General features: G+C 51.6%; 1 protein-coding gene across 7 annotated transcripts in view; it reads left to right on the top strand.

Annotated features, from left to right (window-relative positions):
• The window catches only part of Epb41l1 (erythrocyte membrane protein band 4.1 like 1), a 120,643-nt gene extending 96,234 nt beyond the window's left edge, over positions 1-24,409 (top strand). For 5 of the 7 annotated variants that reach the window (XM_050151148.1, XM_050151149.1, XM_050151150.1 and 2 more), the window contains 8 exons: positions 9,417-9,824; positions 11,428-11,532; positions 13,854-13,934; positions 18,117-18,203; positions 18,965-19,048; positions 21,088-21,168; positions 21,461-21,577; positions 23,416-24,409. In XM_050151148.1, coding sequence (XP_050007105.1) covers positions 9,417-9,824; positions 11,428-11,532; positions 13,854-13,934; positions 18,117-18,203; positions 18,965-19,048; positions 21,088-21,168; positions 21,461-21,577; positions 23,416-23,424 — 972 coding nt within the window. In that variant the 3' untranslated portion in view covers positions 23,425-24,409. Of the gene's footprint in view, positions 1-2,148; positions 2,248-5,872; positions 7,775-8,266; positions 8,378-9,416; positions 9,825-11,427; positions 11,533-13,853; positions 13,935-18,116; positions 18,204-18,964; positions 19,049-21,087; positions 21,169-21,460; positions 21,578-23,415 lie in introns of all 7 variants that reach the window. The other 2 variants (XM_050151153.1, XM_050151152.1) reach the window with 2 other exon arrangements.
• Positions 24,410-24,985: the final 576 nt, after the last annotated feature.

Raw genomic sequence — 24,985 nt, 5'->3', positions numbered from 1 at the left:
TATCTGTGCTTGTCATGTTCCCCAACATTGTTTGCTGGTATTTCACAGCCTGCTTGAGGGAAGACCAAATCGCATGCAGACCAGAGATAGTCGGTAGTGTATGTGCTTTCTCTCTAGTGCTTTGGATGTTGATGATGCAGCCATGATTGAATCTGTAGAGTGTTGATTGAACTGGTCCTCGCCATAGTCTGAGTCCACCAAATAGCAGAGGGTTTCTTTTGTGAGGTATAACCTCTTGAGATGGCTGGAATTCCATAGCTGCCAAAGTCCAGCAGTTAGGGATTCTTTGGGGGCCTTGAAGGCTGGTAGCCTAAAGAGAAGACAAATCTCTGCACCTATGAACAGAGGGGGCACACTTAAACACTGTGACATGACACTGTCGTCTACACGTGTATGGATCAGCTGCTGTGGTTACCCAGCATGCACACAGCCCCCAGGCTGGAGGTTGGGCAGGCCTCTGAGGGCTTCTGTGGTCCCAGCACAGCCAAAGCCTTAGACTGGGCTGTGGCTGTGATGTAGTGAGCTGGTCCACAGCACTCTCCTCTCTACCCCTCATTCCCTAGGGAGAGACTTGGCCAGAGTGACCTCTCACAGTCCTGAGATGACCAGGTCTTGGCCTGGGTCCAATTGAACTGTGATGTAGAAACCTCCCGAAGGGTGAGAAGTCACCAGAGAAAGGGGCGGCTGATGAATGCTGGTGAGCTAGGGCCTGGAATTGGGGTTGTGCCCCACCTGCTGGTGACAGCTGGAACTGCTGGCTAGAGACCTTATTAGATGGAAGCTGTTCCAGCCACCACCTCCTTAGCCCTGAAAACTGCAGTAGCCACTCCTGCCAACTACATTGGAGTTATGAACCATTTAGAACTTTCCTTTATGCCCCTTGGCATTTATGGGTTCTTGAAGATTGGCAAAATTGGGAGGAGCCATAGACAAGGACTTGACTCTGTCCTTGGGTGAGTGATGTCACCTCTGTGAACCTCCTTGCACTGGCCATCTGAAAGGGGGACCAGAATGTCATTCCATTGGGGGGGAGGGTAGGGTCATTGGCAAACCTAACTGAAACAGCAAAGATGGAAGCTCGTTGTCCCCTAGGAAGTGTTGACGGTTATGGGACCACTGCTGAAGGTGACTGGAATCCCTGTGGGGACACACTGCCCAGAACTCCCGGAGCCGTCTCAGAGCGTGTGTGCCCCACCCACGCCAAGGGGAAGGCAGCAGGAACTTGAGCAATTCCCATTGGGCAAGCCTAGGTTTTAGTTTGAATGACAGTTATGTGTGGGTGGTGTAGGTGTGTATGTGTTCTTGTGGGTGTGTGCACACGTGCAGTACACATGTATGTGTGTGTGCATTCATGTGGGGGCCAGAGATTGGCGCTGGGTATCTTCCTCAGCCATTCTTTATTATTTTATTATATTTTTATTTATGTGTGTGTGTATCTGTGTGTGCAATGTGTATGTATGCAATATGTGTGTGTGTTTGTGTATGCGTCTGTGTGTTGTGTGTATGGAGGTCAGAGGACAACTTCTGAGAGTCTCTCCTTCCTCCATGCGGGTCCTGGGGATTGAACTTGGGTTTTCAGGCTTGGCAACGGGCACTTTCACCCACCCCGTGCCAGCCTCTCCACTGTATTTTTTGAGACAAAGCCTCTCACTGAGCCTGGAGTTCACTGCCTGTCTCCACCTCCCCTGAGTTGGGATTACATACGTGTGCTGCAACACCTGGCTGTTTTCACAGGTGCTGGGGATCTGATCCCAAATCCTCATGCCTGCATAAGAACTTTGCTAATTGTGGCATCTCCTCAGCTCCTCAAAAGAGATGACTGTGACCCCAGTTACAGGGTCAAACCATAGTCTGAGCCCATGACACCTCGGGCTGACTTGAAGTCAGAGTCTAAATGGTAGGATTCCATACGCTTGAGTGTTAGTGGGACGAGAGACTGGCCAAAGGCCACCGGACTGCCTCACAGCCAATCACAACTGCCCCTCCCTGTCTCCTCCCTCAGAGTGGCTCCTTCCTGACTGAATCTGTGAACTAACAAGACAATGTGGGGCCTCCAAAGCTGGACTATTTACAGACTCTGTGTGTCTCTTCTCTCCTGCTCTCTCTTTTCCTTTCTCCCTCTACTCCGGCCCTGGGCCTCCCCTGCAGGCCCAGAGGACCCAGGACTCTTCTCAGCAGGACTTGGTACCTGGAACAGCAGCAGGCTTGGAAGTGTTCACTCAGAAAAGCCTCGCAGCATCTCCTGAGGTTACTGTCTTCACTTCCCCACACCCCTTCCTCCCAGGCCTCCATCCCATCCCTGTCGGTCCTCCGGGATCTAAGGAAACCCTTTCCCTAGGGTGAGGGGAATAGGCCAGACTCTGCCATGGAGAGGAGATCAGGGTTGGCCATGTTGTCCCGTGTTATAAATGTCGTGTCCTCATCCCAGGGATCCATGGAGGGCCAGCCCCTCCGTTACCTGTTGCTTACCAGGAAGGGCAGGATCATAGCTATAACCAGAAAACATAACTGGTCGCCTCTATCTCAAAAGGGACAAAGATATGAGCCTCTCTGGAGGCAGGCTCTAACCCTAGGCTTGAGTGTGTCCTGCCCTGAGGTCTTGGTTCTGTTTAGAAGCCTGCTGTAGTCTATGGGTGGTTTGTTAGGGCGTGGTATTAATCCTTCCCCTGTTCCCAACTATCTAACCCCATCTGAGACATTGGTCTGAGTCTCCAGTCAGGCATAAATAGATACCTTCCTCCCCCAAACATCCTTCTAAGTGAGGAGTTTTTTGTTTCTGGGTCCAGAGGAGCAGCAGGTCAAGGGTTCTTGGGGTTTTCTGTGGCCTTGTGTGGATACTGGGGATGGACTCCCCATATCCCATCCCACCCGCACACTGGGATTATAGTCTGTTGGGTTGGGAACCAACTGACTTGAGAAACATCCTTCATGTAGCCTCTGCCCTGTCTGTTGGTGTGGCTCGTGATGGCATGGACCCTTCTCCTTCTGCAGAAAATACTTGTGTAGCTGCTGTGAGTGTTGTGGCTGTCAGAGGGGCATGAACAAGTGCCACACAAGGAAAATGCAAACCAAAGCTCTTCCCGAAGTCTTCCCCCATGGAAAATGGAAAGCAAACCTGTCAGCGTCTCTCTCGAGGGCAATGAGACAGGAGCCCAGAGCATCCCAGAATTAGGGACATGGTGATGTCCTAGTGTCTGGAGGAGTGAGCCAAGATGTGCTGCCCTTAAGAGCAGCCTGTTTTGTGTATTCATCTGCAGGAGCAGCCAGTCATTCAGTCGTTCGTTCCTACCTTCCTGTTCCCTTCCCCTCCTCCATCTTATTCGTCTTTCCATGAGGCCTTTCCATGTTATCCTGACTGGACTCAAATTTGTGGTCCTCCTGCTTTGGTCTCCCAAGTGCTAGGCATGAAATTTTATTCAGGTTGACCAAAGTCTGCCCTTTGGATCAGTTGCCTGTGAGCGTCCTCTTGCCTCCTGGTGGCCATGGACCCGCTCTGCTGCCTCCCTGAGGGACACCCTTCAGATTGGGCACTTTCCTTCTGCACCCCTTCCAACAGCTTCTCCCAGGATGTGAATTCAAGAGAACCCCCTTCCTGGACATCCTCTGACCCCAAATGTAATCCAGAGTTCCAGGTAGGGCCTGAACAGCCAAGAGTCAGGGGAGTCACCCTCTGGAGTTCCTTCTTGTCTGGCATGAAGCAGCACTGTCCCCTTGTCCTGCTCCTGCAGCTGGAGCAGAGGCGGTGCCGTCAGGTAGCAGGAGGTACTCTAAGGAGGGCACTGAAGAACCAGATGTTGCCCCATCTTGTGATGAGGGCCAGATGTGGCTTTACCTGCACACTGGTGCCAGCAAGGCTGTCCTTTTCTTTTTGTAAATCCTGCCCACGCCCATGTCCTTAACTGTTGTTTTTTAGCAGAAGAACCCTTGTTTCTTCCCTCACCACGACTGTGATCTGCAAATCCCCTTAATGGGAGCCTTACTTTCCCCTTCTGAAACAAAGTTGCCAATTGGAGTAAATTTAATTATGTAGATGAGGGTTGGTGCTGCCTGGCATCTAATAACTAAACATTGCCATGTGTTTCCCTTCTCTGCCTCTAGAATCTTTCCAGTTCTCGCCAGCTTCCTCCCCCACACAGCGTTGCTCATCTAGCCTATTTGCTAGATGGGATTGGAGTGGGAATATTCCAGGAGGGGCCTCTTTGGCCAACTCTGACCGTCATCACTAGGCTGATGATGTTAAGAGCTGAAATGGAAGCAGCTGGCAGAACTTGTTTCCTAAGATGAGAAGGGTCCTTACCTCTGCAGGCCAGCAGAACACATCCCTCTGAGAGTTCAGGCGCAGACACCTGAACCGGCTCAGAAAGCTATGCCAGACCGTGTCTGGACCTCCCTTCCTTTGATCTCTTAACCCCTGGTAAGATTCTGTCAATGAGGTCAGATTGCCTGACCTGGGAATAGGATTCACAGTGTTCCTTTGAACTTTCCAGTTCCTTCAGGTCTCATGGGTGTGGCAGACTCAGCACCAAGTCACACCCCGAAAAGAAACCCAAGGTCGTGTAAGCCTCTGGTCTCCTGCTTCTGGGAGAAGTGTCAGGCACACCTGCTGTGGAGGCAGTTTTGCTAGGGCAGGAAGGTTAAACTTTAAAAACTCAGAATCAAGTGTTGGGTTCTAGGCTCCGTGACTCGGCAGTCGAGTGGCTTTCCTTCCCTAGGCCTAGATTTGGAAGTTGATTTCCATGTCTGCCTCATCATGACTTCAGAGGAAGGAGGGATCTTAAGTCTGTGATCTTAAGCCCATTCAGGACTGCAACTTTCACAGGGCTGCTCAGTGTTTGCCTTATGCATTTGTCAGGTGGGATTCTGATGAGATTTTGTGGAGAGAAAGTATTCTGTGAGCCCAAGACTAAAATCCCAAAGCTCTTACGGCTTTGCTAATGATTTGAGAAACCCATCAGTACCTCTAAGCTGCTGGGTACAGGTAGAGGACTATTCTGGGAAGTTTGATAGTAACAGACTTGATGGTCTCTTTGGCTTTGTGATGGTGTCCTCTGTGGTCTTTTTCTTCTGTGGTACTATCTGGTTAGTTCTTTTCTATTCTTTCCATTGGTCTTAAAATCATTTCTTTTAAGTGGATCCCCAGAACATTCAGACTGTTTTAGCCATTGCTTCCGTGGTGCTAAGCTGACTGTTTGGTATCATTGCTGTTGATCTGTTTCCTTCCCAGAAGCCCCTGTGGAGGGGTCGTGTTTTAGGCTGGGGTCTGTGAAATACAATTCACTGTTTTCCTCAGCTTGGCATCAGATCCCAGTTGGCACCCATGCTCAAGGTTGTGAGTTAAGAGTTCAGGCATCAAAAAGCAGCTGTTCTTTTCCTGGCTTTGCCATCAGCAAACAATGGCCGCAACCAAGTCATTTTCCTTCTCTAGACCTCAGCCCTTCTTTCCCCACCCCAAAGGACACTGGATGTCTTTGGAGCTCTTTTGGCTCAATATCCAGAGATCCCTTGTAAGTGCCTTCCCCACAACAGTGGGAAATGTTCAGTTCCAAGAGGAAGAGGCCGGTCCCACCCCTAGAGCTCCCTTTGCTGTTGTCCCTGGGGTGAGAGGCACAAAACCCCACCCCACTGTATCGGAATGAAACCAGTTATTGAAGAAGGTCAGTCAGTTTATTGGGGATCTTACTGGGAAAAAGAACTTTGATCATGAGGAATATCATGATCACCCCTTTCTGCCCCTGGCCAGTTCCTAGAACACATAGTCCCAGTGGCAAACCCTTTGGTGGTAGATTGTGGTCCCTTCTTATAGAGGGAAGAGGCCATCCCTTCAAGTGCCTGCTGTTTCATGTTAACTCTTCTTGCTCCAATTATAACACAGGGCTCAGAGCATTGGGTATTTGTAGAAAGAGTATACACTAGGCCAGAAGAACTTGGCCTCCTAACTGTGGCCACCACACAACGGGAAGGAAGTGAGGCAGGCCTCGCTGAGATCCTTGCTGATGGCAGACTCTCCAAGGTAGACATTCTGGTGGACAAGTTCAAAGTTGAAGTGGCCACAGAAGAAACAGTGGGAGCCGGAAGAGCAAGTACTCACCAGCCAGTGAGGATGATTGCAAGTCCTGGTGAGTTTGAGACAATGAGAGGAGAAGGCCCGTGTGTCAAGGGAGGCACCAGAGAGACTGCTCAAGCTGCAGGCTACACATCAACAGACAAGCTTCCTGAGGGCTCCAAGCCCAAGGTCAGGAGCCACCGCATCTCAGATGGTCAGCCAGAGAGCCCAGTAGAGCTGAGTAAGGGGCTGGAGGGGCTCCAGACTTGGGGAAGACCTACAGCTCCAGGGACCGGGCCAGTGCAGGGAGAAGTTCTTTCTCCTGCCTCAGACAAAGGAGGACTCCTGTCTTTCCTGTTGGATCCAGCCCAGGCAGAAGCCAGAGCTGACTCCAGCGATGAAACAGATACCTCCTTCGCAGAGAGGAGCTTCTACCTAAACTATGGAGAAAAAGATGCTGAAGAAGTCCTCCCTCTACCCTCAGAGGACAGAGAAGAGCACCTACATGCCCCTCCTGGAGATGGGACCTGGCTGGAGCTGGCAGGGGAGCACACGGAGCACTGGGAGCTGAAATCCTCAGCCCCAAGGGGTTCTGCCCCAGGTTCCAGCTGGAATAAAGATGAAGCCCATATGGCTTCCTCGAAGGAAGAAGCCTGGTCCTCCAGGGACCGTGGGGGGCCTAGTGACCTACAGGGAGCTGCTCTGGGGCAGATTTTTGCAGAGGCTTGGGAAGAAGCACGGCAAAGGCCGGAAGGAGAGCTGACCTACCCAATGGCCGGGGCAGCTGAAGACGAGGAAGCCCCCATGAGTATAGACCGGATGGGAGAGACTGAGAGAAGTTCCCCAGCAAGACAGAAGAAGCACCCCCCTGGTGGAGGAGGAGTGGTGCACCTAGATGCCCAGGCCTGCGCCCTTCTAAGGACCATTCCTCCTCATGTTAGGAAATCAGTCAGGCGAGACCAAAGCAGCTTTCTGCCCATCGAGAAGAGGGCAGTTTCCGCTCAGGCTGTAGAACCCATGACCGAGGACAGGGAGGCCATCATTCCGCTGCCAGCCTCTTCTGGTCACATGGATGTTCTAGCAGCTGTGAAGGGCACTTCTCAAAGCCCAGTCTCTCCTGGGTCAGGGAAGCCTTCAGAGTTTGGGGATCCTTTTGGAGATCAGTTCCCCATAATTTGCAAACATATCCATCTTTCTGAAGAGAGCCCTGCGCCCAAGGACACGCGAGGTGAACGCAAAGCACCTCCAGTTGCCAGCAAGAAGCCCAGAGTTGTCCCTGAAGGAACTGAGGGGCCTGCAGTCCCGGGGTTTGTGTTCCCTTCAGAAAAGCAAAAGGAGACTTCCCTCCAGGCTGGGGACCAAAGGGGTTCCCAGGAAGATATTAGCAAGACCTCAGTGGCTAACAAGATTCGGATATTTGAGACCCACGGAGTTGAGTCGTGCCGAGCCAGTCAGGGTGAAATGAGGGCCCTTCCACATGAGCTGCCTTCGGAGGCTTCCCCAGGGGAAGTAGAACATCAACAAAATAGGCTTCTAGACTCAGGATTTGTTCAACTCCAGCCCCCTGGGGACTTGGCCAGCCCCAAACTCACACCTTCTTCTGGTACACCTCTGGCTACTCAGCACTATGGGGAGGGCACCTCTGCTACCTCCCACCAGGAAAGATGCACAGACCCAGAGCTCCTGTCCCCTGACTCAGGCTGTGAAACCACGCTGGAGGAAGCTACTGGGGTAACTGGCCATGTGAGCCCCCACCCCCACCAAGTCCCCACTTGTGGAAACTGACCGCATGCTCTGTAGCTCTTAGAGGCATGTTTTGGTGGCCCCTCGTCATTCCTGCAATGATGCTGCTTGTTCACCCCACAAGTTCTTCTCCTACATGGTCCTGAGATAGCCCAGGCTGAAAGATGGGGCCACCTGCTTAGCCCTTGTTAGCTTGTTTGATCCCCCGGCCTTTGGTATGATCTTGTGTCCAGAAGGTCACACAACAACCACAGAGAAGGCGCCACCAATAGCAGTAACTCACGTATCTGCTTTGCCTTGCTCGTCTCACCTGCTAAATTCCTCCCTATCTTGCTTGGCTTATCCGGTGATCTTTCTTCGTCCTTTCCCATCCCTGGTACCCTGCCTTGTGGAAGCTGACAGTCCAGAGGTTGCCTCCACTCTGCTTCCCTCTCTAGTGTCTTTCTGCCTCCTTAAGACTAACTGTCTTCTCTAATCCAGAACAAATCCGGAGATGCGGGCAGGGAAGAGAAGAGCTTCTTCAGCCGCTTAGCACCAAACACCCCTGGGAAGGGGGGGCGCCTGAGATTCGCCAGCCCTCCGGGCCCTCAGGTCTCTACAGTCCCACTGTGCCTAGATGACTTGTTCATCTTCATCCGGCTGGGATGCTTCATTCCCTAGATTCCCACCTGCTCAAGTAGCCAACCCCCCCGTGGCTGTTCACACTCTGGCTTGTCTGGAATGTGTTCCTCACACCTCTCAACCTTCCAGAACCTGGCCAACGGGAGGCTGGTTCACAAATGAATCTCTGAAGCATACTGAACCTCCAGAGCCTGAAGCTGAGTTTTTTCAAAACATTTTATGAGTGTTAGATTGGTCTTTAAAAAAAAAGTCGCAAACTAAGACAAAGAAATAATAAGCAAATAAGCAGAGCCGTGTGTTGTTTAATCCCTGACAGGCCAGTTGAGAGGTATGTATTTAGGACAAAGTTTGCTGGTGCTCTTTGGGCATTCCCTTGGCCTGCTGTCGTCAATTACACTGATGGGGCCAGAACTTCTTCTCCATGGTTACCATAGAGTTCAAAATGATACTGAACTCTCTTGGAGCTAGAATTTCTCCTTTCCCTGGTTGATGCTGGCCCTCCTCCCAGAGACTCAGTGCAATTGACAGGCTGCTGACTTCTGTGTTCCTCAAGCTCCCAGCTTCAGCCTCTTTGCCTCCTCTCCTGAATTCCTCTGAATCCCTGCCCTCCTTTCTCCGTTTACCTCTCAATGCCTCCAGCACGGATGGGCCTGTGGTCCAGGCCTCCATCCCTGCCTTTCGCACAGTGCTGCTTCTGATAGGCTTTCGGATCCTAGCCTTGGAGGGGCCTCCTGTCCAGAGCTCGCTGGAAGGATGCCAGCTTGCTTTGCCGTCCTTGCGAGACCCTCCAAAGGAGCATCCCCTCTCTGAGAAGTTTTTGTTTCGTTTTGTTTTGTGCTAGATTCCAAGGAGGCTTCCTGGGGCGTGTTTTTCATTTCCAGACCTGCTCTTCCATTTGAGAACATCGTTGCAGCCTTGAGATTCCTTCTGACATTCTTCTGACTATCTTGACCTCTCTCTCTCTCTCCCCACCCCGTATCCCCATTCCCCTGGTTTTATCTGGCCATAGAGAGCAGGGCTGAGGGAGGGCTCGGAGGAGAAAGTCAAACCACCACGTCCTCGTGCTCCAGAGAGTGACACAGGAGATGAGGACCAGGACCAGGAGAGGGATGCGGTCTTCTTGAAGGACAACCACCTGGCCATCGAACGCAAGTGCTCCAGCATAACGGTCAGCTCCACATCCAGCCTGGAGGCCGAGGTGGACTTCACAGTTATTGGTGACTACCACGGCAGCGCTTTCGAAGACTTCTCCCGAAGCCTCCCCGAGCTCGACCGGGATAAGAGCGACTCTGAGACCGAAGGCCTGGTGTTCTCCCGGGATCTCAAGGGGCCCTCCAGCCAAGAGGACGAGTCTGGGGGCATCGAGGACAGCCCAGATCGAGGGGCCTGCCCCACCCCAGAAATGCCCCAGTTTGAGGTACAGTGGAGCTTCGTGGAGATCCAGTCCAACAGGGCACTGCATGTTCGGAGGGCCCTGGGCCATGAGAAGACCAGCCATCAGCTGCAGCCTGAAGCTCTGTCTGGTGTTGCATGACTGCCCCTCCGTAGAACAGCATGGTTCTGCGACCGCATGTTTGCTGTGTTGGTTCACCCCTAACACACGCCCCGTGGTGTTTTAACCCTGTGACCCCATCGCTTGCTGAGGTCAAGTGATGCCAGTCTTACTGACGACTCCTTGGCCCCCTGCCTGTGTTGCATGGCACCTGCAGAGAGCATGTGTCTGTGGACTCTCGAGGCTCCCACAGCTGGTCTGAAACCTGAGTGGTTTCTCTTGATTCAGGCCAGGGCTCGTTTTCCCAGGGCCTGCAGAAGAGGCCATTATTTAAACCCATCAGGTCCTGAGACCTCGGTGTGGAGTGGACACTCCAGGAAAAGAGAAGACACAGCCTTTGGGCAGGAGGCAGGGCCACCATCTGGGCTTCTCTGCTTTGAGACCCCTTGGTTTTCAGAAACTCATCCTTGCCCTTTACCTCTAGCTGAGCCCCCTCCCTCCCTCCCTCCCTCCCTCCCTCCCTCCCTCCCTCCCTCCCTCCCTTCTTCCCTCCCAGGCAGTGATCACCAGCTTGTCCATGCTGTACTCTCTAGGCAGAAGACTTGTCGTTCCTTTCTGTGTTTCCCTTACAGTGATCAGGACGGAACTCACACATCCCTTCTTGCTTTTCTGGCCACCCGGGTGGCAGTACTGTCCCCACCACATCCTGCTCCTCCCTGTCATGCTTTGACTCTAACATATCCCCAGCACAGTCAGGACAGTGGTGGGTGGCTCTGCCCTCCCGCCAGGTGCCAGCTGCTGTAAGGCTGGCTCACATTCAGCACTAAGGGATGATTAATTGAACGAGCGGCTAGATCACAGGATTCTGGAAGAATCCCTCCTTTCTCCCTCTTCTTTCCAACTACATGACAAGCTAGGCTCCATTCATCAAACCTGCTGTGTGTATAGCCATGAACTAGGCCTAGGAGAAGACTCCAAAGAAACTGGTCATGTGGCTTGAGTCACACAGAGTCCGGTTTGTAAGCTGGTGTCCCTGGGCCGCAGGAGGCCAACTGATGTGTTTTCTCTGGCTTTAATTTAAAAATCACAACACTACATTTCCTTATAAAATAAATAAATAAATGGGTATAATGGACAGACAGAGCAGAGCAGAGCAGAGCAGAGGCTGTGCTAAAAGCCAAACCTGAGCAGAACGGCACTCGCTTTCTGTTTCTCTCGGCCAGCTAACCTCCTCACCAGTTTCCATAGCTGCCTGGCCCTGGATATTTCCATGTGTGTAGTTCTTGCTTTGAATAGTGGTTTACCTGAAGCGGCCAAGAAGTGGAGGCAATGTGTGGAAGAAAAACTCTGAGCACAGAGTTTAGCCATCCTTTTAGTACAGCCTCAGGAAGACATGCGGCCCCTGGGGCACGAGGTCAGGCCTTCTTCATGCTGGGAGTAACTTTGGCTCCTCCTGCATCCCAGTTGCCTGTGAACAGGAGTTGTGTCTGGGCTTGAGTTTTCAAGTGTCCCCTTCATGTCCCCGTAGTCCGTGAAAGCAGAAACCATGACCGTCAGCAGTCTGGCAATCAGAAAGAAGATCGAGCCAGAGGCCATGCTGCAGAGCCGAGTCTCCGCTGCAGACAGCACCCAGGTAACCTGCGCCTCCTCTGTAGCCTGACGCGGGGATTGGGCATTTGAGGGAAGGTTGTCAGTAAATGGCCCAAGCCCTTTGGTCAGCCTTTTCCTTCCCCCATCCTCCCTGAGGTCTGAGGTGGGAATGGTGGGGAAAGACCGTGCTTCTTATAGCCCAGTGTCCCCATCTGTAAACGAGGGTGATCCTGCCTCCTTCCTCCTGGGAGTGTTCAGCACTCACGGTGGCTTGACAGGGGTGGAGAGGTTCTGCCCCAGGGTGGCTTGGGGGAGAGAAAAGGAGAAATCTCATCGCTGTTTGATCAGAACAGCTCACCTGGGTCACTTCTTATGCATGGATGTTCCACATTAGATTGGCAAGATGAACAAACCAAGGTCAAATGACTGAAGGTGTCTGTGTTAGTGAGTCGAAGCTCACTTGCACCCCAGGACAGCTGGCCTGCCTAGACACAGCCCACAACTTAACACATACTTTCCATGTGTCCTCTGTGGGCCTTTAGATCTGAAGGCTTATAGGGCTGAGTTTGTGGGCCCCTAATTTTTCTTGCCCAGAAGGGCTACAGTGCTCAGTCCCTTCTCCTGGTGACCAATCTTTGTCTCGGCTGCAAGAAGGGCTGAGCAGATGGGTTGGTCATTGGCAGAGCCTGGCCCTGGCTTCCACCCCCAGCACAAACAACCTGAAATGTGACACAACCTGAAATGTGACACAGAGTAGCACAAGTGACTGTCATTTCCAGCATCTTTTTGTCCTGCTGCACCGGCGTGCGAACTAACGGCTGTACAGGTGTCTCGCGCCACGGGAGTATCATGAGCTGGGTCACCTCGGACAACCCGCTTGTCTTCTCTGACTTGCTTTGTTTTCTTAGCGTTTGTTTTAATGCAAAGTATAAAGAAACCAAAATGACCCCAAACCCCATAACCTGGCAGCTCTTTGTCATCAAAATGTCAGAAGACTGAGTGACACCGTTTTTTATGCTGTCACAGGGAGAAAAAATAGGCGTAATGCCAACAGAGATGTTTATATCTGCTTCTGTTTAAAATTATTAGATCCGAGTCACCTCTGCCTTACACCATACCCTTTGCTCTCAGGTAGTTTAGAACTTACTCATGTGCACCTCTCCGTGTCTCTGTCTCTCTGCCACTCCCTCTGTCTCTCACCTCATGAGGACAGGGTTCCTACCAGCTGTCCCAGGCTGGCCTCAGACTTTCTGTGCAGCTGAGGATGACCTTGAACTTTTGATCCTCTTGCTTCAGTCTCCCCGTGCTGGGGTTACAGGTTGCATCATATCCAATTGGTTGGTTTTTTTTTTTAATGGGGCCTTGGAGTTGAACCCAAGCTTCGTGCATGCTAAGCAAGCATTCTACCACCTGTGCTACGACCCCAGCCCTGTGTCCACTGTTCCAAGTCCGCTTAGGAAGCATGTCCTAACTTGTGTTTTATCTTCCGTCACTGAACCCTGTGGTGGGTTTTATCCCTGCTAAAGTCTTCTTGTTCATGTTTCTTGGAGAACTTTTAAAAAGCACCAGTTTCTGTTGTAGTATAAAACACCTTGGCCAAAAGGGTTTATTTGGGTTCACAGCTCTCAGGTCATGAGCCATCACTGAGGGAAGTCAAGGCAGGAATTTCAGGCAGGAACCTGGAGGTGGGAACTGAAGCAAGGGCCATGGAGGAGTGCTGCTTCCTGGTTGCTCCTCATAACTTGCTCGGTCTACTTTTCTTGTTTTTTTTTTTTTTTGGCATTGGTGTTTCAAGACAAGGTTTCTCTATGTAACCCTGGCTGTCCCAGAACTAGCTCTGTAGAATCAAGCTGATTTTGAACTCATAAAGATCGGCCTGCCTTTGTCTCCTGAATGCTGGAATTAAAGGTGTGAGCCACCACCGCCCAGCTTCAGCCTTGTTCTTATACCATCCAGGACCAACTGCGCAAGGATGATTCTGCCTCCAGTGATCTGGGTCCTCCCACATCAGTCAAGAGAATGCCTGGAAGACTTGCCTACAGGCCAGTCTTGTGGAGGCATATTCCCAGTTGAGAATCCCTTTTCCCGAAATGACTCTAGCTTGTGTCAAGTTGACATAAAACCAACCAACATGCCATGTTAACTTCCCATGGGTTTCTAAATCAAAGCTTGGGTAGAATTCGTCAACTTGGATGTGGTCACCCTTCCTTTGTTCAGTAGCACAGTGAAGAGCCTTGGGGCCCTCTAAAGTGCTCCGTGACCACCCCCGGTGCACGCCCCCACTCGCGAAGCTTGTCACTTTGTAACTGGGAGTGCCACCAGCCAGGTGACATAGTCTCTAATGCCTCCTCCTCTGCCTCGCAGGTTGATGGGGGTGCCCCCGTGGGGAAAGACTTCATGGTGACCCCCCCTTGCATCACCACAGAGACAGTCTCCACCACTATGGTAAGTGGGATTGGGCGATTCCTCTCTCTGACTCACCCCTCATTCCCCACAACAGCCAGAACTTGGCAGCTGTTTCAGGAAGATCTTAGCTGCCCTCATGGTGGTGAGACAGATGACTGGATTCCCGTTGTCTGGTTCCTTGGATGCCTTTGTGCATAGTGTAGTCAGTCTTTGGTTTTCCAGATTGAATAACATTGGGATTGGAGTCCCAGAGTCGCAGTTATGCAGGCCCTCTCAGCCATGCAGGAGTAGAGGGATGGTAGAATGGCCTGATTCTCGGCCTGCAGGAATCTTACAATACCAGGTGACTTTTACCTGCAGTTAGACCTTAGCCTGAAAGCCCCACCCCACTCCTATCCTGACAGCAAACCCAAACCAGTCACCAGCAGTTTCAGAACACTTTCTCACTGTGACCAGTAGATGGCAGCAGTGAACCTGGGTTGGAAACGCAGAGGTTTTGGATGCCTTCTAAAGGGACCTTGCAGAAGTTGCTGTTTATTTGCTTTCTAAGCAGTAAAGTCCTTGGCTTCCAGTGTTCTCATCTATAAAACAGGAGTCACCCCCTTCTGTGTGGCTCATAGCCTCTTATGAGACTCTAATGCAGTGGTTCTCAACCTTCCTGAGGCTGTGACTCTAACACAGTTCCTCATGTTTTGGCGACCCCCAAACCATAAAATTATTTCATTGCTACTTCATAACTGTAATCTTTCTACTGTTATGATTTACAACGTAAATATCGGATATGCGGAATATCTAATATGTGACCCTAATGGAGGTCGAGACCCACAAGCTGAGAACCACTACTCTACAGCCCGTGACAACGAAATCGAACAGACAGCATATATTCTAACAAGGTTGTGGTGCCAGGCAGTCCCCAGAGATGTCTGACCTTTGGGTTATAAACTGTGGTATCCATTGTTCTTTCTTTGACATCCTTTACAAATGAGAAAACAAGTTCAGGGGGAAATAAAGGGATGAACCCAAGGTCACATGACCAATAAATCCCAGTTTAGCCTCAGGCACTCTGACACCAGAAGTCTCAGTTCCATTCGGCGGTTGCTCTGCTCTGCCCCTGTCCTGACCTGTGTGAACATCAGCTTTATGGGTCTGGGGCTGTAGAAAGTAGCAAAGTCTGATCCAGATATTTCCTGAGCTAGAGAGTTGTTTTTGAATGGCTTCCCTTGTCTGACCCCTGACCTCTACCGGAGAAGATGGTTTCGTTTAAGTCAGAGTTCTCAGCAGGTGGGTTGTTTTAAGAAATCAGTCTCTACGATCAGTACTTTAAATCAGTCACCAGAGGGCACCATTTCCCTTGTGGGTCAGTTCTCGATCTCTTCAAACCGTTACTCTGAGGCATTGAGATACTTGTAAGGAAACATTTAGATTCCTCTCCATGGTGAGTAGATAGCTGCTCCATCCATCTCCTCATCCATCCATTCATCTGTCCATTTGTCCGGGAAACATTGATGAGTCTGCTGTCTGCCTAGCACAGGGACCCCGTGCTGCAGAGGCCCCCCTGCCTACAGGATTCTTTGTTCAGTTGTCATCACAGTACCTGTCTGTATGTCCGTCTTGGGCACGCAATGATGAGCAAGGCCCAACCCTCACCTTGGGCAAGTCACCTGCACCTCCCAAACCCTTCACTTTCGCTTCTGTAAAGTGGGGTGGGAACAATACACTGTGTGCCGTTAAGGGCTCCTGCAAGCGTGAGCAAGCACCCTGTGCAGAGCCCCCGAGCACAGCCTAGCCTTGGTGTCCCCAGATGTCAGCTGCTGCTGTCTCTCTCCTGCCTTCATGGAACAGTGCAACAGAGTTACCTTAGGGGCCACTGGGATGAAGCTGTGAGTGACGTCTCTGCTAGGAGGATCTGGGGAAGGTGTCACCCAGGCAGGGACAGGAGAGCCGTGAGTGAGGGATGGGTTGGGGTGTGGTCACAGGAGAAGACTTCCAGCTGTGGAGAGCAGGCCTAAGGGCAGGAAGCACTTCTGGCTGGTAGGTGTGTACAGGAAGAGGAGGGGTCGGTGGGGAGGGCTGCAAAGAAGGACTGAACCAGAGCTTGGAAGTGTTCCCAATGCCATGTAGGATGGTTTAAACTTTGTCCTAGGGACAACAGGGCAACAGTGTTTCTAGAGTAGAAACCTGTCATTCGCTGTGTGTGTTGGTTAGGTTATCAGCTTGTGTGAGTGTGGCCTGGACCTTTAATAAGTATTTATTGAATACCCACGATATTCGAGGTACTGTGAATCCAGTCCTGGAGGAGACAGCATCTCTAGCCCTGGGGCCCACGTTAGGCCAGAAAGAGAAGGTGGGAACCTGTCTGAGGGTTGCTGGTGTCCAGCAGGGGCACTGCCAGGGTTGAAGAAGGTAGGTGCCCCCGAGTTAGGGATTAGAGATTCTGGAGTAGGAAAGTACAGTGTGTGGGCACTGGTAGGATGCTCAGGAGACAGGATGGACGGATGGGCTGGGGACAGTGTTTACTGGCCAGTGGTGCTTACAGTGTGGTCCCAGGTGCCTGCAAAAAAGGCACAGTCCCCCACCCTGCTCCAAAGCTCCTAATTCAGAACCTCGGGGATCCTAGGAGTCTGTGTTCACAAGCCCTCTCGGTGATGCCCCTTGGGGTAGTGTGAGGGGAGTGTAATGCTTGTGTTAGGTTCAAGCAACCAGTTCTACTCTAGGTCTAACCAGTGTGAGACATCTGTAGGGTGTTTCCAGGGAAAGGCTCAGGAGATGATTGGTTTTGAAGATTTAGGGTTCAAGATCTGGGCAACAGGTAGGATAGGAGACTGTGGCACCAGAGAGGCAGTAGAAATCCCTGAGTATCTGCAGGTGGATGGAGGGGAACCCCTGAGGAGAGATGCAGAGGGGGGGTGCCTTGCCTAGGTAGAGGAACTGCTTCCTTGAGTTGGGAGATGGTTCTGGCTATGAATACAGCCAGCTTGGGAGGGGGGAGCACCTAGGTTTTAAACTACCTGTGTCGTATTTACTGGCTTCTGTTTCCACCATGAAAATGGAGAGGAGCCATGGATGCTGGCCTCAGGACAAAAGGGAAGCCAGAGAATCAGAAGCTGTATGTGAGCATAGTCTGAGAGACAGAAGGTCCCAGGGGAGCTGGTGTCTGTTGACTAAGCGAGAGAAAGAAAACACTGTTAGAAATGGCCTTATAGTCTGGGACCCAAAATGTAGGGAATGCGTCTCAGGATAGTGTGCCAAGTGACCTGGTCACCGACAGTCAGGACAGGAGCAGGTGTGGCAGAGGCTCTGTCCTCCCCCCATGCTGTGGCAGGAAGACAGCAGTCTAGGTCCTTGCCATGCACAGACCGAGACAGTCCATTTAGCTGAGAAACTCATAGCCAAGCTGAGCTGGAGATTATGCAGATGGGAGAGACAGCAAAAAGACCCTCAATGTCCCTTGGCCAGATACAGGACACCAAGTCCAGTGACAATTCCAGGGAGCTCTAGCAGTTAGAATCTAGAATAAGGCCGGGGGAGCTGGCTCAAAAGTGACAGTTCCGAGGGCAGAATGCTGGTTTGGACCACAAGCACCTAGCAGCCGTGGAGTTGACTCCTGGTTCCACCACTGTCGTGCTGTAGAAAGTGAACAAGCCACATACTGTGTGTCCCCTGTAGGATAGGACTGCCTTCAGTGGCTACGAAGGTTGAATGAGTCACACACATGCACGTACCTGGTGAATGCCCAGTGCCTGGCAGGTCCCGGGAAGTACCTACATGGTTCATCCACCTGCACTCCTGCATTTACCAACAGCTTCTGGTTTACAAACCACCTTTCCCTGTATTCTCCTCACAAGGGCTCCAGAGGAATAGACAAACGTCCTTTTCCACAGACAGTAGGGAGGGAGTGGCTCTGCCTCAAGGTTCACAGCAGGTCCAGGACAAGAGCCTGGCTGACCCAACTCCTTTTAGGGCTTCCAGAGAGCAATACTGTATCCTGTTCACCTTGGCATCCCTAATAGCAGGGGTTCAGTAAATGTTTGCGGAGTGAGTGTGCAAGCATGCATGCGTGTGTGGGACTGAGCAAGGGAGGACGGAATGGGTGCCTCGGCTCTCTGCTTCTGTATTGCTTCTCCACCCTGTGGTGATGATGACCACATGGTCACATGCCCTGGCTCTCCTGGAGGCCTACTGACCTGAGACCTGGCCATCTGAGCACTATTGTCTCCCCAGGAGAACAGTCTCAAGTCCGGGAAGGGGGCAGCTGCCATGATCCCCGGCCCACAGACGGTGGCCACGGAAATCCGTTCTCTTTCACCGGTAAGTAGGCAGGAACAGCTCAGGCTAGGGGACTCGGAGCCGGGCATGCGGGCACACAGCCACAGCAAGTGCAGTGAGGGGCCAGGGGACTCGGAGCTGAGTGTGCCAGCACACAGCCACAGCAAGTGTGGTGAGGCGCTCAATACCATTTCAAATGCTCACATGCTCCCCAAGGTGCCCATCAACACCCCCCACCCCATGTAACCAAAGCATTGAGGGTAAACAGGACACACACACATACACTGCGGTGTCAGCTTATAAAGCAGTAAGAGCAGGGAGTTAGGAGTCCAGAGGCTTGGTTCTAGGCTGACTCTGTTGGTGACCGCCCCACCGGTGACCCTGAATCTGTCATTAGAGGTCTTTTCTGATACTTTCATTCTCTGTTTGTTGTTCTCAATACCTAGTCCAGAGAGAGCATGTTCCTGCCTATGACAGGACGAGGTCCTGGGGCCTCTGTCTGCTGCCTGGATCCATCTGGTCATTTTTCTAGGATTCTTCCATTCTAGGCTATTGTTAGGACGCTGGGCCTTAGGGATTCATCTAAGAGTTACAGATGCCTGGGTTTGGGAATGTTCTAGGTCTAGATGTGGAAAGATTCTGGTATTGTATAAGAATGAATGATGGTTCAAAGCATCTTGGCATCCCTGCTTCACCTCGCGGGCCCCTGCTTCTCCCTGGGAAATTTTCCCTAGCCCTGCCTGCTCCTTCAGAGCCCAGTGCCCTGACCTGACCCCCGGGGTGGGGGTGGTTATATTCTGCAGATCATCGGGAAAGATGTCCTCACCAGCACCTACGGCGCCACTGCGGAAACCCTCTCAACCTCCACCACCACCCATGTCACCAAAGTGAGTAGCAGCAGGCTCCCGGGCCCCAGCGGGCTCCCAGGCCCCAGCGGGCTTCAGGGCCCCAGCGGCTGTAGGTGGGAAGGTCATTACCATGCTGACCCCTGGCTCCTCATTCTCTAAGGCTCACAGAGGGGACCTTGGCCAGTCCTGGAGTGTGCTGCCCTGTGCTACTGTTGTCTGGGAGTAGGCCTTGCACACAGCATTGGCAGCTAACCCGTGGGGTCAGATGTCCTCTCCAAACAATGATGTCTGCCTCTTACAGGCCTTGCGAGCCAGAAGAGTTCAGAAGAGTGATGTGCAGGAAGCTCCCCAAAGTCAGGCAGTGTCATTTGGAAAAAGCTGCCCTTTGCCAGGCCTGGAAGTACAAGCCTCTAGTCCCAGCTACTTAGAAAGCTGATGAGGGACTGAGTGTCCAGGGCAGCCTGGGCAACGAAATGGGAACTTGTTTCAAAACAGAAAGTGAAGAGGAATGGAGATATTTCTCATGGTATAGTCATTGTCCTGTCCTCCCTGCTGGCCCACCCACCCAAAACAAGAGAGAGAAGAGAATGGAGTTTGAGGAGGGTCCTGGGACTCTCTGCAGAGCACCTGAGGGTACGGCAGCCAGAAGGCGTGCTATACTAGCAGGAGGGGCAGAGACACTGGGTGTTTACCTCTTTGTTAAGCAAATGCCAAGTGACCATCAACCTTCCTGGACTTCCAGGCTGCTGGAGGAGGTGTGTTTGTAGGAAACCAGGAAGCAGTGTGTAGATAGAAGACTGAGAAATTAGGATGCCCTTGGAGCAAGGAAGTGCAGAGTGGGGACAGACAAGATAGGCACCAGACCCTGGGGCTGATTTGATCATGAAGGATCCTAGTCACGAGGAAATGTAACTTAGGTAGTGACTCAGTGGAAATAGGCTCCCTGGAGCTGTCTGTCTGTCTGATGGGTGTGAGGAGGTATAGGAAGGAGAACTAAGGCCTGGACTGTGGGCTTGAGCCAAGGGGAAGTTGGAAGAGAACAGGACAGAGGAGGAAGGCATTCCTAGGGGCCATTAGCTGTGACAGCCAGGGAACTAGGAAGGGTTGAGAAGGAGCCTGTAGCAAGTGAACAGCTGAGCCGCCAGGGAGAACGGAAGAGGCCCAGCCATGCCTGGAGCCTGAGGAGCCAGGCTGAGCCCTGGGGGTTGAGTTGAAGGTCCAGCTGACCCACAGAAGGGAAAGTTGGGTTGATAACACTCGCCTGCACGCCTGCAACTTTGTAGCATTGTCACCTTGTCACATCTCCCAGGAAGCAACCTCTCAAAACACCCGAGAGAATGGGAATGCCTCACACGGCACACCCAACAGTGTATGGCTCAGGAAACTCTCCTCTGTACCTCACCACTCAGGGGCCCCTTTGGTTCACCCTTGCCTCCCTCCAGCTAGGCTTTTCCTGGGTCACATCCTCCTTGGATTGTGCCAAACAGTTAGGCCCCTCCCCATCCTCTACTTCTAAGCCCCACTCCTTGAGAAAACCGGAGAGGCAATAAAGTATCTTCATAGGATTGTTCCAAGTCTTTTCAGGTAGAATCTTGTCTCCAGGTCATTGAAGGTAGAACCTTGTCACCATTCACATCCCATTCATGTGCTCATCCAACAGATCGACATTCAGCACTGCCAGGTCAGGTGGGGAAAGGTGCGGGGTGAAGGGACACTGAGGTCATCAAAGTACAAGCCCCCCTCTCCAGGTCTTGGAGTCTGGAGAGGTGAGCAAGGCCATGTGCACATAGGTCAGCACCATGCAGAGGCCCAAAACCATAAGAGATATAGGCTCAGTGCTTAGGGAAGGCCGGGACAGGAAGCCTTGGGACCCTGCCAACCAAGGAGCAGCGTCTGAGCTGGGTGTGGGAGTCATAATTGGAACAGTTTGAGAGCTGGGAGTGACGACAAACTAGAAGAGAATACTGAGGAGGTCAGTAAAGGCTGGTCGACTGAGGCCGACGTGTGTAGGTCTGTCACAGCTGACCTAAGAGGGACCTCGCCTTTCCCTCCCCTGCCCTCTCCTTCTCTCTCCACAGACTGTGAAAGGAGGGTTTTCTGAGACAAGGATCGAGAAGCGAATCATCATTACAGGAGACGAAGATGTCGATCATGACCAGGTACAGGGCTGGGAGAAGTATTTCCAGGGCACAGCCCAGTATCCAGTCCCTCCTATAATGGTGACCTATGAGGGGTACCCTTCCCAGCAGAGAAGGTGTCCACCCCTTGCTGACCCCCAAGAAGGGACATTGAATGGAGGCCGGAAGATTCCAACTCTAGTTCTTGTCCTCTGACTGTTTAACTTGGCCCCTCCTGGGCCTCAGTTTCCCCATCTGTGCAGTAGGGGCTTGTGTTCGGTTTCTCCCATAGGCACTATTCTGTGGTACCTCACTATGCTTTTCTGCCCACCAGGCCCTGGCTTTGGCCATCAAGGAAGCCAAACTACAGCATCCAGACATGCTGGTAACCAAAGCTGTTGTCTACAGAGAAACAGACCCATCCCCGGAGGAGAAGGACAAGAAGCCACAGGTACAGATCTGGAGCTCAGCAGTGTGGGAGGGAGGAGGAAGCAGTAAAAAGATTCTTGGAAGCCAGACGGTGGTGATGCACACCTTTAATCCCGGTACTTAGGAGGCAGAGGCGGGTGGATCTCTGAGTTCAAGGCCAGCCTGGTCTACAGAGTGAGTTCCAGGACAGCCTCTTCCTACTCTTTTTTGGAGCTATGTTTTGCTATATAGCCAAGGCATCCTGTGTTTTATCAGCTGATGGGTACCAGCAATTCTAGTAGTATCTGTTGCTCTTATTCATAGGGTGCTTACACTGTGCCAGGAACCAAGCTTTGTACTGTCTGCTCATTCATTTTAAAAGTAAGGAAACAGATGCTCAGAGACCTTAACTGGCTTGCCCATAGCTACGGTGCTGGGAACATGATGAACTGATTAGAATCTAAACCTAATGTGTTAGACTCCAGAGCCACCTATGTTCCTCACCACGCTGACTTCCCATATCTCTGACTCATAGAGACCATGTATGTATGGTAATTACCATAGTGCCTGGCACACAGTAAATATTCCATAACAGTCACTACTGTCGTTATGGTGGTAAGCTATCAATGGCTGTCCTAAGCCAAGAAGAATGAATTGTTATGCACAGTATTATTTAGGTCCCCCTGGCCAGGGTCAAATAGCTTCTTATGGTCATAGAGCTGATGATGGGAGGACTTGAAACGGTGTGATTGTCCCTGCCTGGAATCTCAGCTCTTAGGAAGGTCAGTAAGGAAGATATTGAGGTCAAGGGCAGCCTGGCATCCCCTCAGAGAGGATCTGTCTCCTGAACACTGCCAGCAAGAGAACAGCACTCACCTGGCTGTCTATAGCTTCCTCACCTTCCCAGGGTTACCTGTGCAGGGGTGGGGGTTGACCTCCTTCAAAATAGGAACCTCGGGTTCTCACCGTCACCCTGCCACCAACCTGCTAAACCATCAACCTTCTGGGCATGAGTTTTCCTCTCAGTCAGCTGACCCAAGAAGGACTCTTTTATGACACTTTGATTATACCGGATCCCATGTGAGTCAGGGATGCTGTTTCGTGTACAAAGTGGTTTTGAGTAGTTGCCAATGGTGAAGGTGGGGAAATGGTAGCCTTTACTGTTGGGGAAATGCGGCAAGAGCTATGATGACGCGGGTATAGCAACAAGGCCTCTACTCATTCAGCGCTCCTGTATCTAGGCCCCCTCTGTGGTGCCTCTCTACCTGTGGAAGGCAGGTCGCATTTTATAGAGAAACGGATGGAAGCTAAGAGAGGTTGAGACACTCGCCCACAGTTACAGAGCAGACAGGCCAGGGGTGGGGTTTGAAATCGGGACGTGGGACTGCAGAGTCCATGCTCTTAAATTATGAGTTCTGTAGTTGGAATCCAGACTTTGTTTTTTTTCTTTAGGCTGTCTGCCATTTAATCTGCAGGCCAGAGCAGGCCCATGGGGAGTAGAAGACCTGCAGCCAGGGAGAAACAGCCCCAGAACTGAGAAGAGCAAGGGAGCACAGTAAAATGACAGTGACCAGAGTGTCTCCACATTATTAAAGGACCATTTAAAAAAATTCAGACCAAAGCAAAAGACATTGCCTCCTCAGGATCAAACACGCAGACGCACAGGGATTCTGGAGTTAGTGCATGTGTGCCGTTCCTTAGCTGCCACCAGTAAGCTGCTTAGCCTTGGATAAGTCACTCCTTCTGGGCTACAATGCAGGGCAAACGGAAGCTAGGAAAACTGATGCTGTGTGTTTAAAGGCAAGTGGCTAAAGTAACTAATTTCCTTTATCTTCCTTCCTTTGTTACCCATCACCCTGTTCCCCTGCTTCTGGCACCCAGGAATCCTGACCTCCGTGAAGAGATGCTGGCATGTCTGGTCCAACCCAAGCCAGAGAACCATTAAGAAGGGGCCTTCATTCTGGATTCTCCGACAACACCAACATCCCAGCTGCGACGTACTGTCACTGATGAGAGACTGGGAAGGGAAAGCATATATATATAGATATATATAGATATAGATATATATATAGGAAACACCGCGTCCTTGCACTACTCTGGGGCTGGCGGAGCTGTCAGCTGATGGCAACAACCGACATCTGCAGTAACCTTCATTTCCTTTGCAGACAAATTGAATTGGTGGGAATTTTTTTTTCCAGGAAAATATGTAACAATCATAATCTCTTGTTCCCCTGGCCCCTTTCTCCTGCCAAACTACAAAAGCAGACCATGATGATTGTAGATGTCCCCTTGAACCTCGGCTGCACACACTCCAGGATGGGCGAGCACCCCGTTTGTTCTCCCCAGCCTCTGTTGCTCCCTCTAATACGAAGGAAGAGGAAAATAAGATCACGTAGCCAAGCAAGAGAAGTCACAGCCGCAAGACACACACAGTCCACTGTTTTCCAAGAGAAAAAGAATGGAAGTCTCCCACTTGGAGGAGGAGGGGGAGGAACACTCGGTTGTTATTTTCCGGGTCTTGACACTGGGCTGCGACATCCGCTCTCTGTCCTTCTGCCCTCCCCACTTCACCCTTGACCTCTGCTCATCTTGTCTCCATTTTCTGTCTCAGCTCCCTCCTGCCTCTCCCCCTGACCCTCCTCTTCTGTGTCCTGGTCCGGCTGAGGGCCACTGCGGATGACTCTCATTGGAAGAAAAAGAGACAACGAGAGCAAAAGGAAGCCATGGGAAGGGAAGTAGACATTGTATGTTTCCGGTTTCTCATGATGGAGGTGCAGCTCATAGGAGATTGTATGACTGTGATTTTAAGTTATGTATATTACATGTAACAGGAAACAAATATTAAAATAAACTGTGCTGGTAAGTATGCAGCTGACATTTTCAAGTTATAATTACCTGACTGTGATGTATCCCAAGGTTCCTAGATCTTGCCAAACTGGCCCAGCCGAGGACACTGGACTCTGGGTGTGGCCGGCTCCCAGTAGGGCTGACAGATTCAGTGTAGTGAAACTGTGTGTGGTGTTTGTAACTGGGTGATTGGTGGGGAGACTGGGGGGCCCTCCATGAGAGGTGAAGGTTCGGCCAGAAGGAAACAATACAGATGTAGTCCCGAACATGCCAGGCCAAGATGCCTTCTCCCCCAGCAGTAGCTGTCCGGGCCTGGGCTGTGCGCAGGCCTCTGCTGCTGAGGTCATAGGTTAGTCCTCCTAGCTCCGGGGGGCTTGCCACGGCTTTCAGTCCTCTTTCTGTTTTCCTGTGACCAGGGTCTTTGCTCTGGTTTGTATTCCGCCATGTCTTGCTCTTCACCTCCTCGTCACCGGCAGTTCCTTCTCTTAAGGGAGGTGGTGCCCTGGCTGAGGTAGAGAGCAGCCCCTCTAACCTGGTTTTCTGAAATGCCCAGCCAGTCTTCCCCCTCTGCCTCTTCCATCTTGTGAATCGTACTTTTTCCTGA

The sequence above is a fragment of the Alexandromys fortis genome, unplaced genomic scaffold, assembly GCF_014885135.2.
Source record: "Alexandromys fortis isolate MF-2015 unplaced genomic scaffold, M_Fortis_MF-2015_v1.1 scaffold_27, whole genome shotgun sequence".
Classification (NCBI taxonomy): Eukaryota; Metazoa; Chordata; class Mammalia; order Rodentia; family Cricetidae; genus Alexandromys; species Alexandromys fortis.
This window is presented reverse-complemented; position numbering and strand designations above follow the sequence as displayed.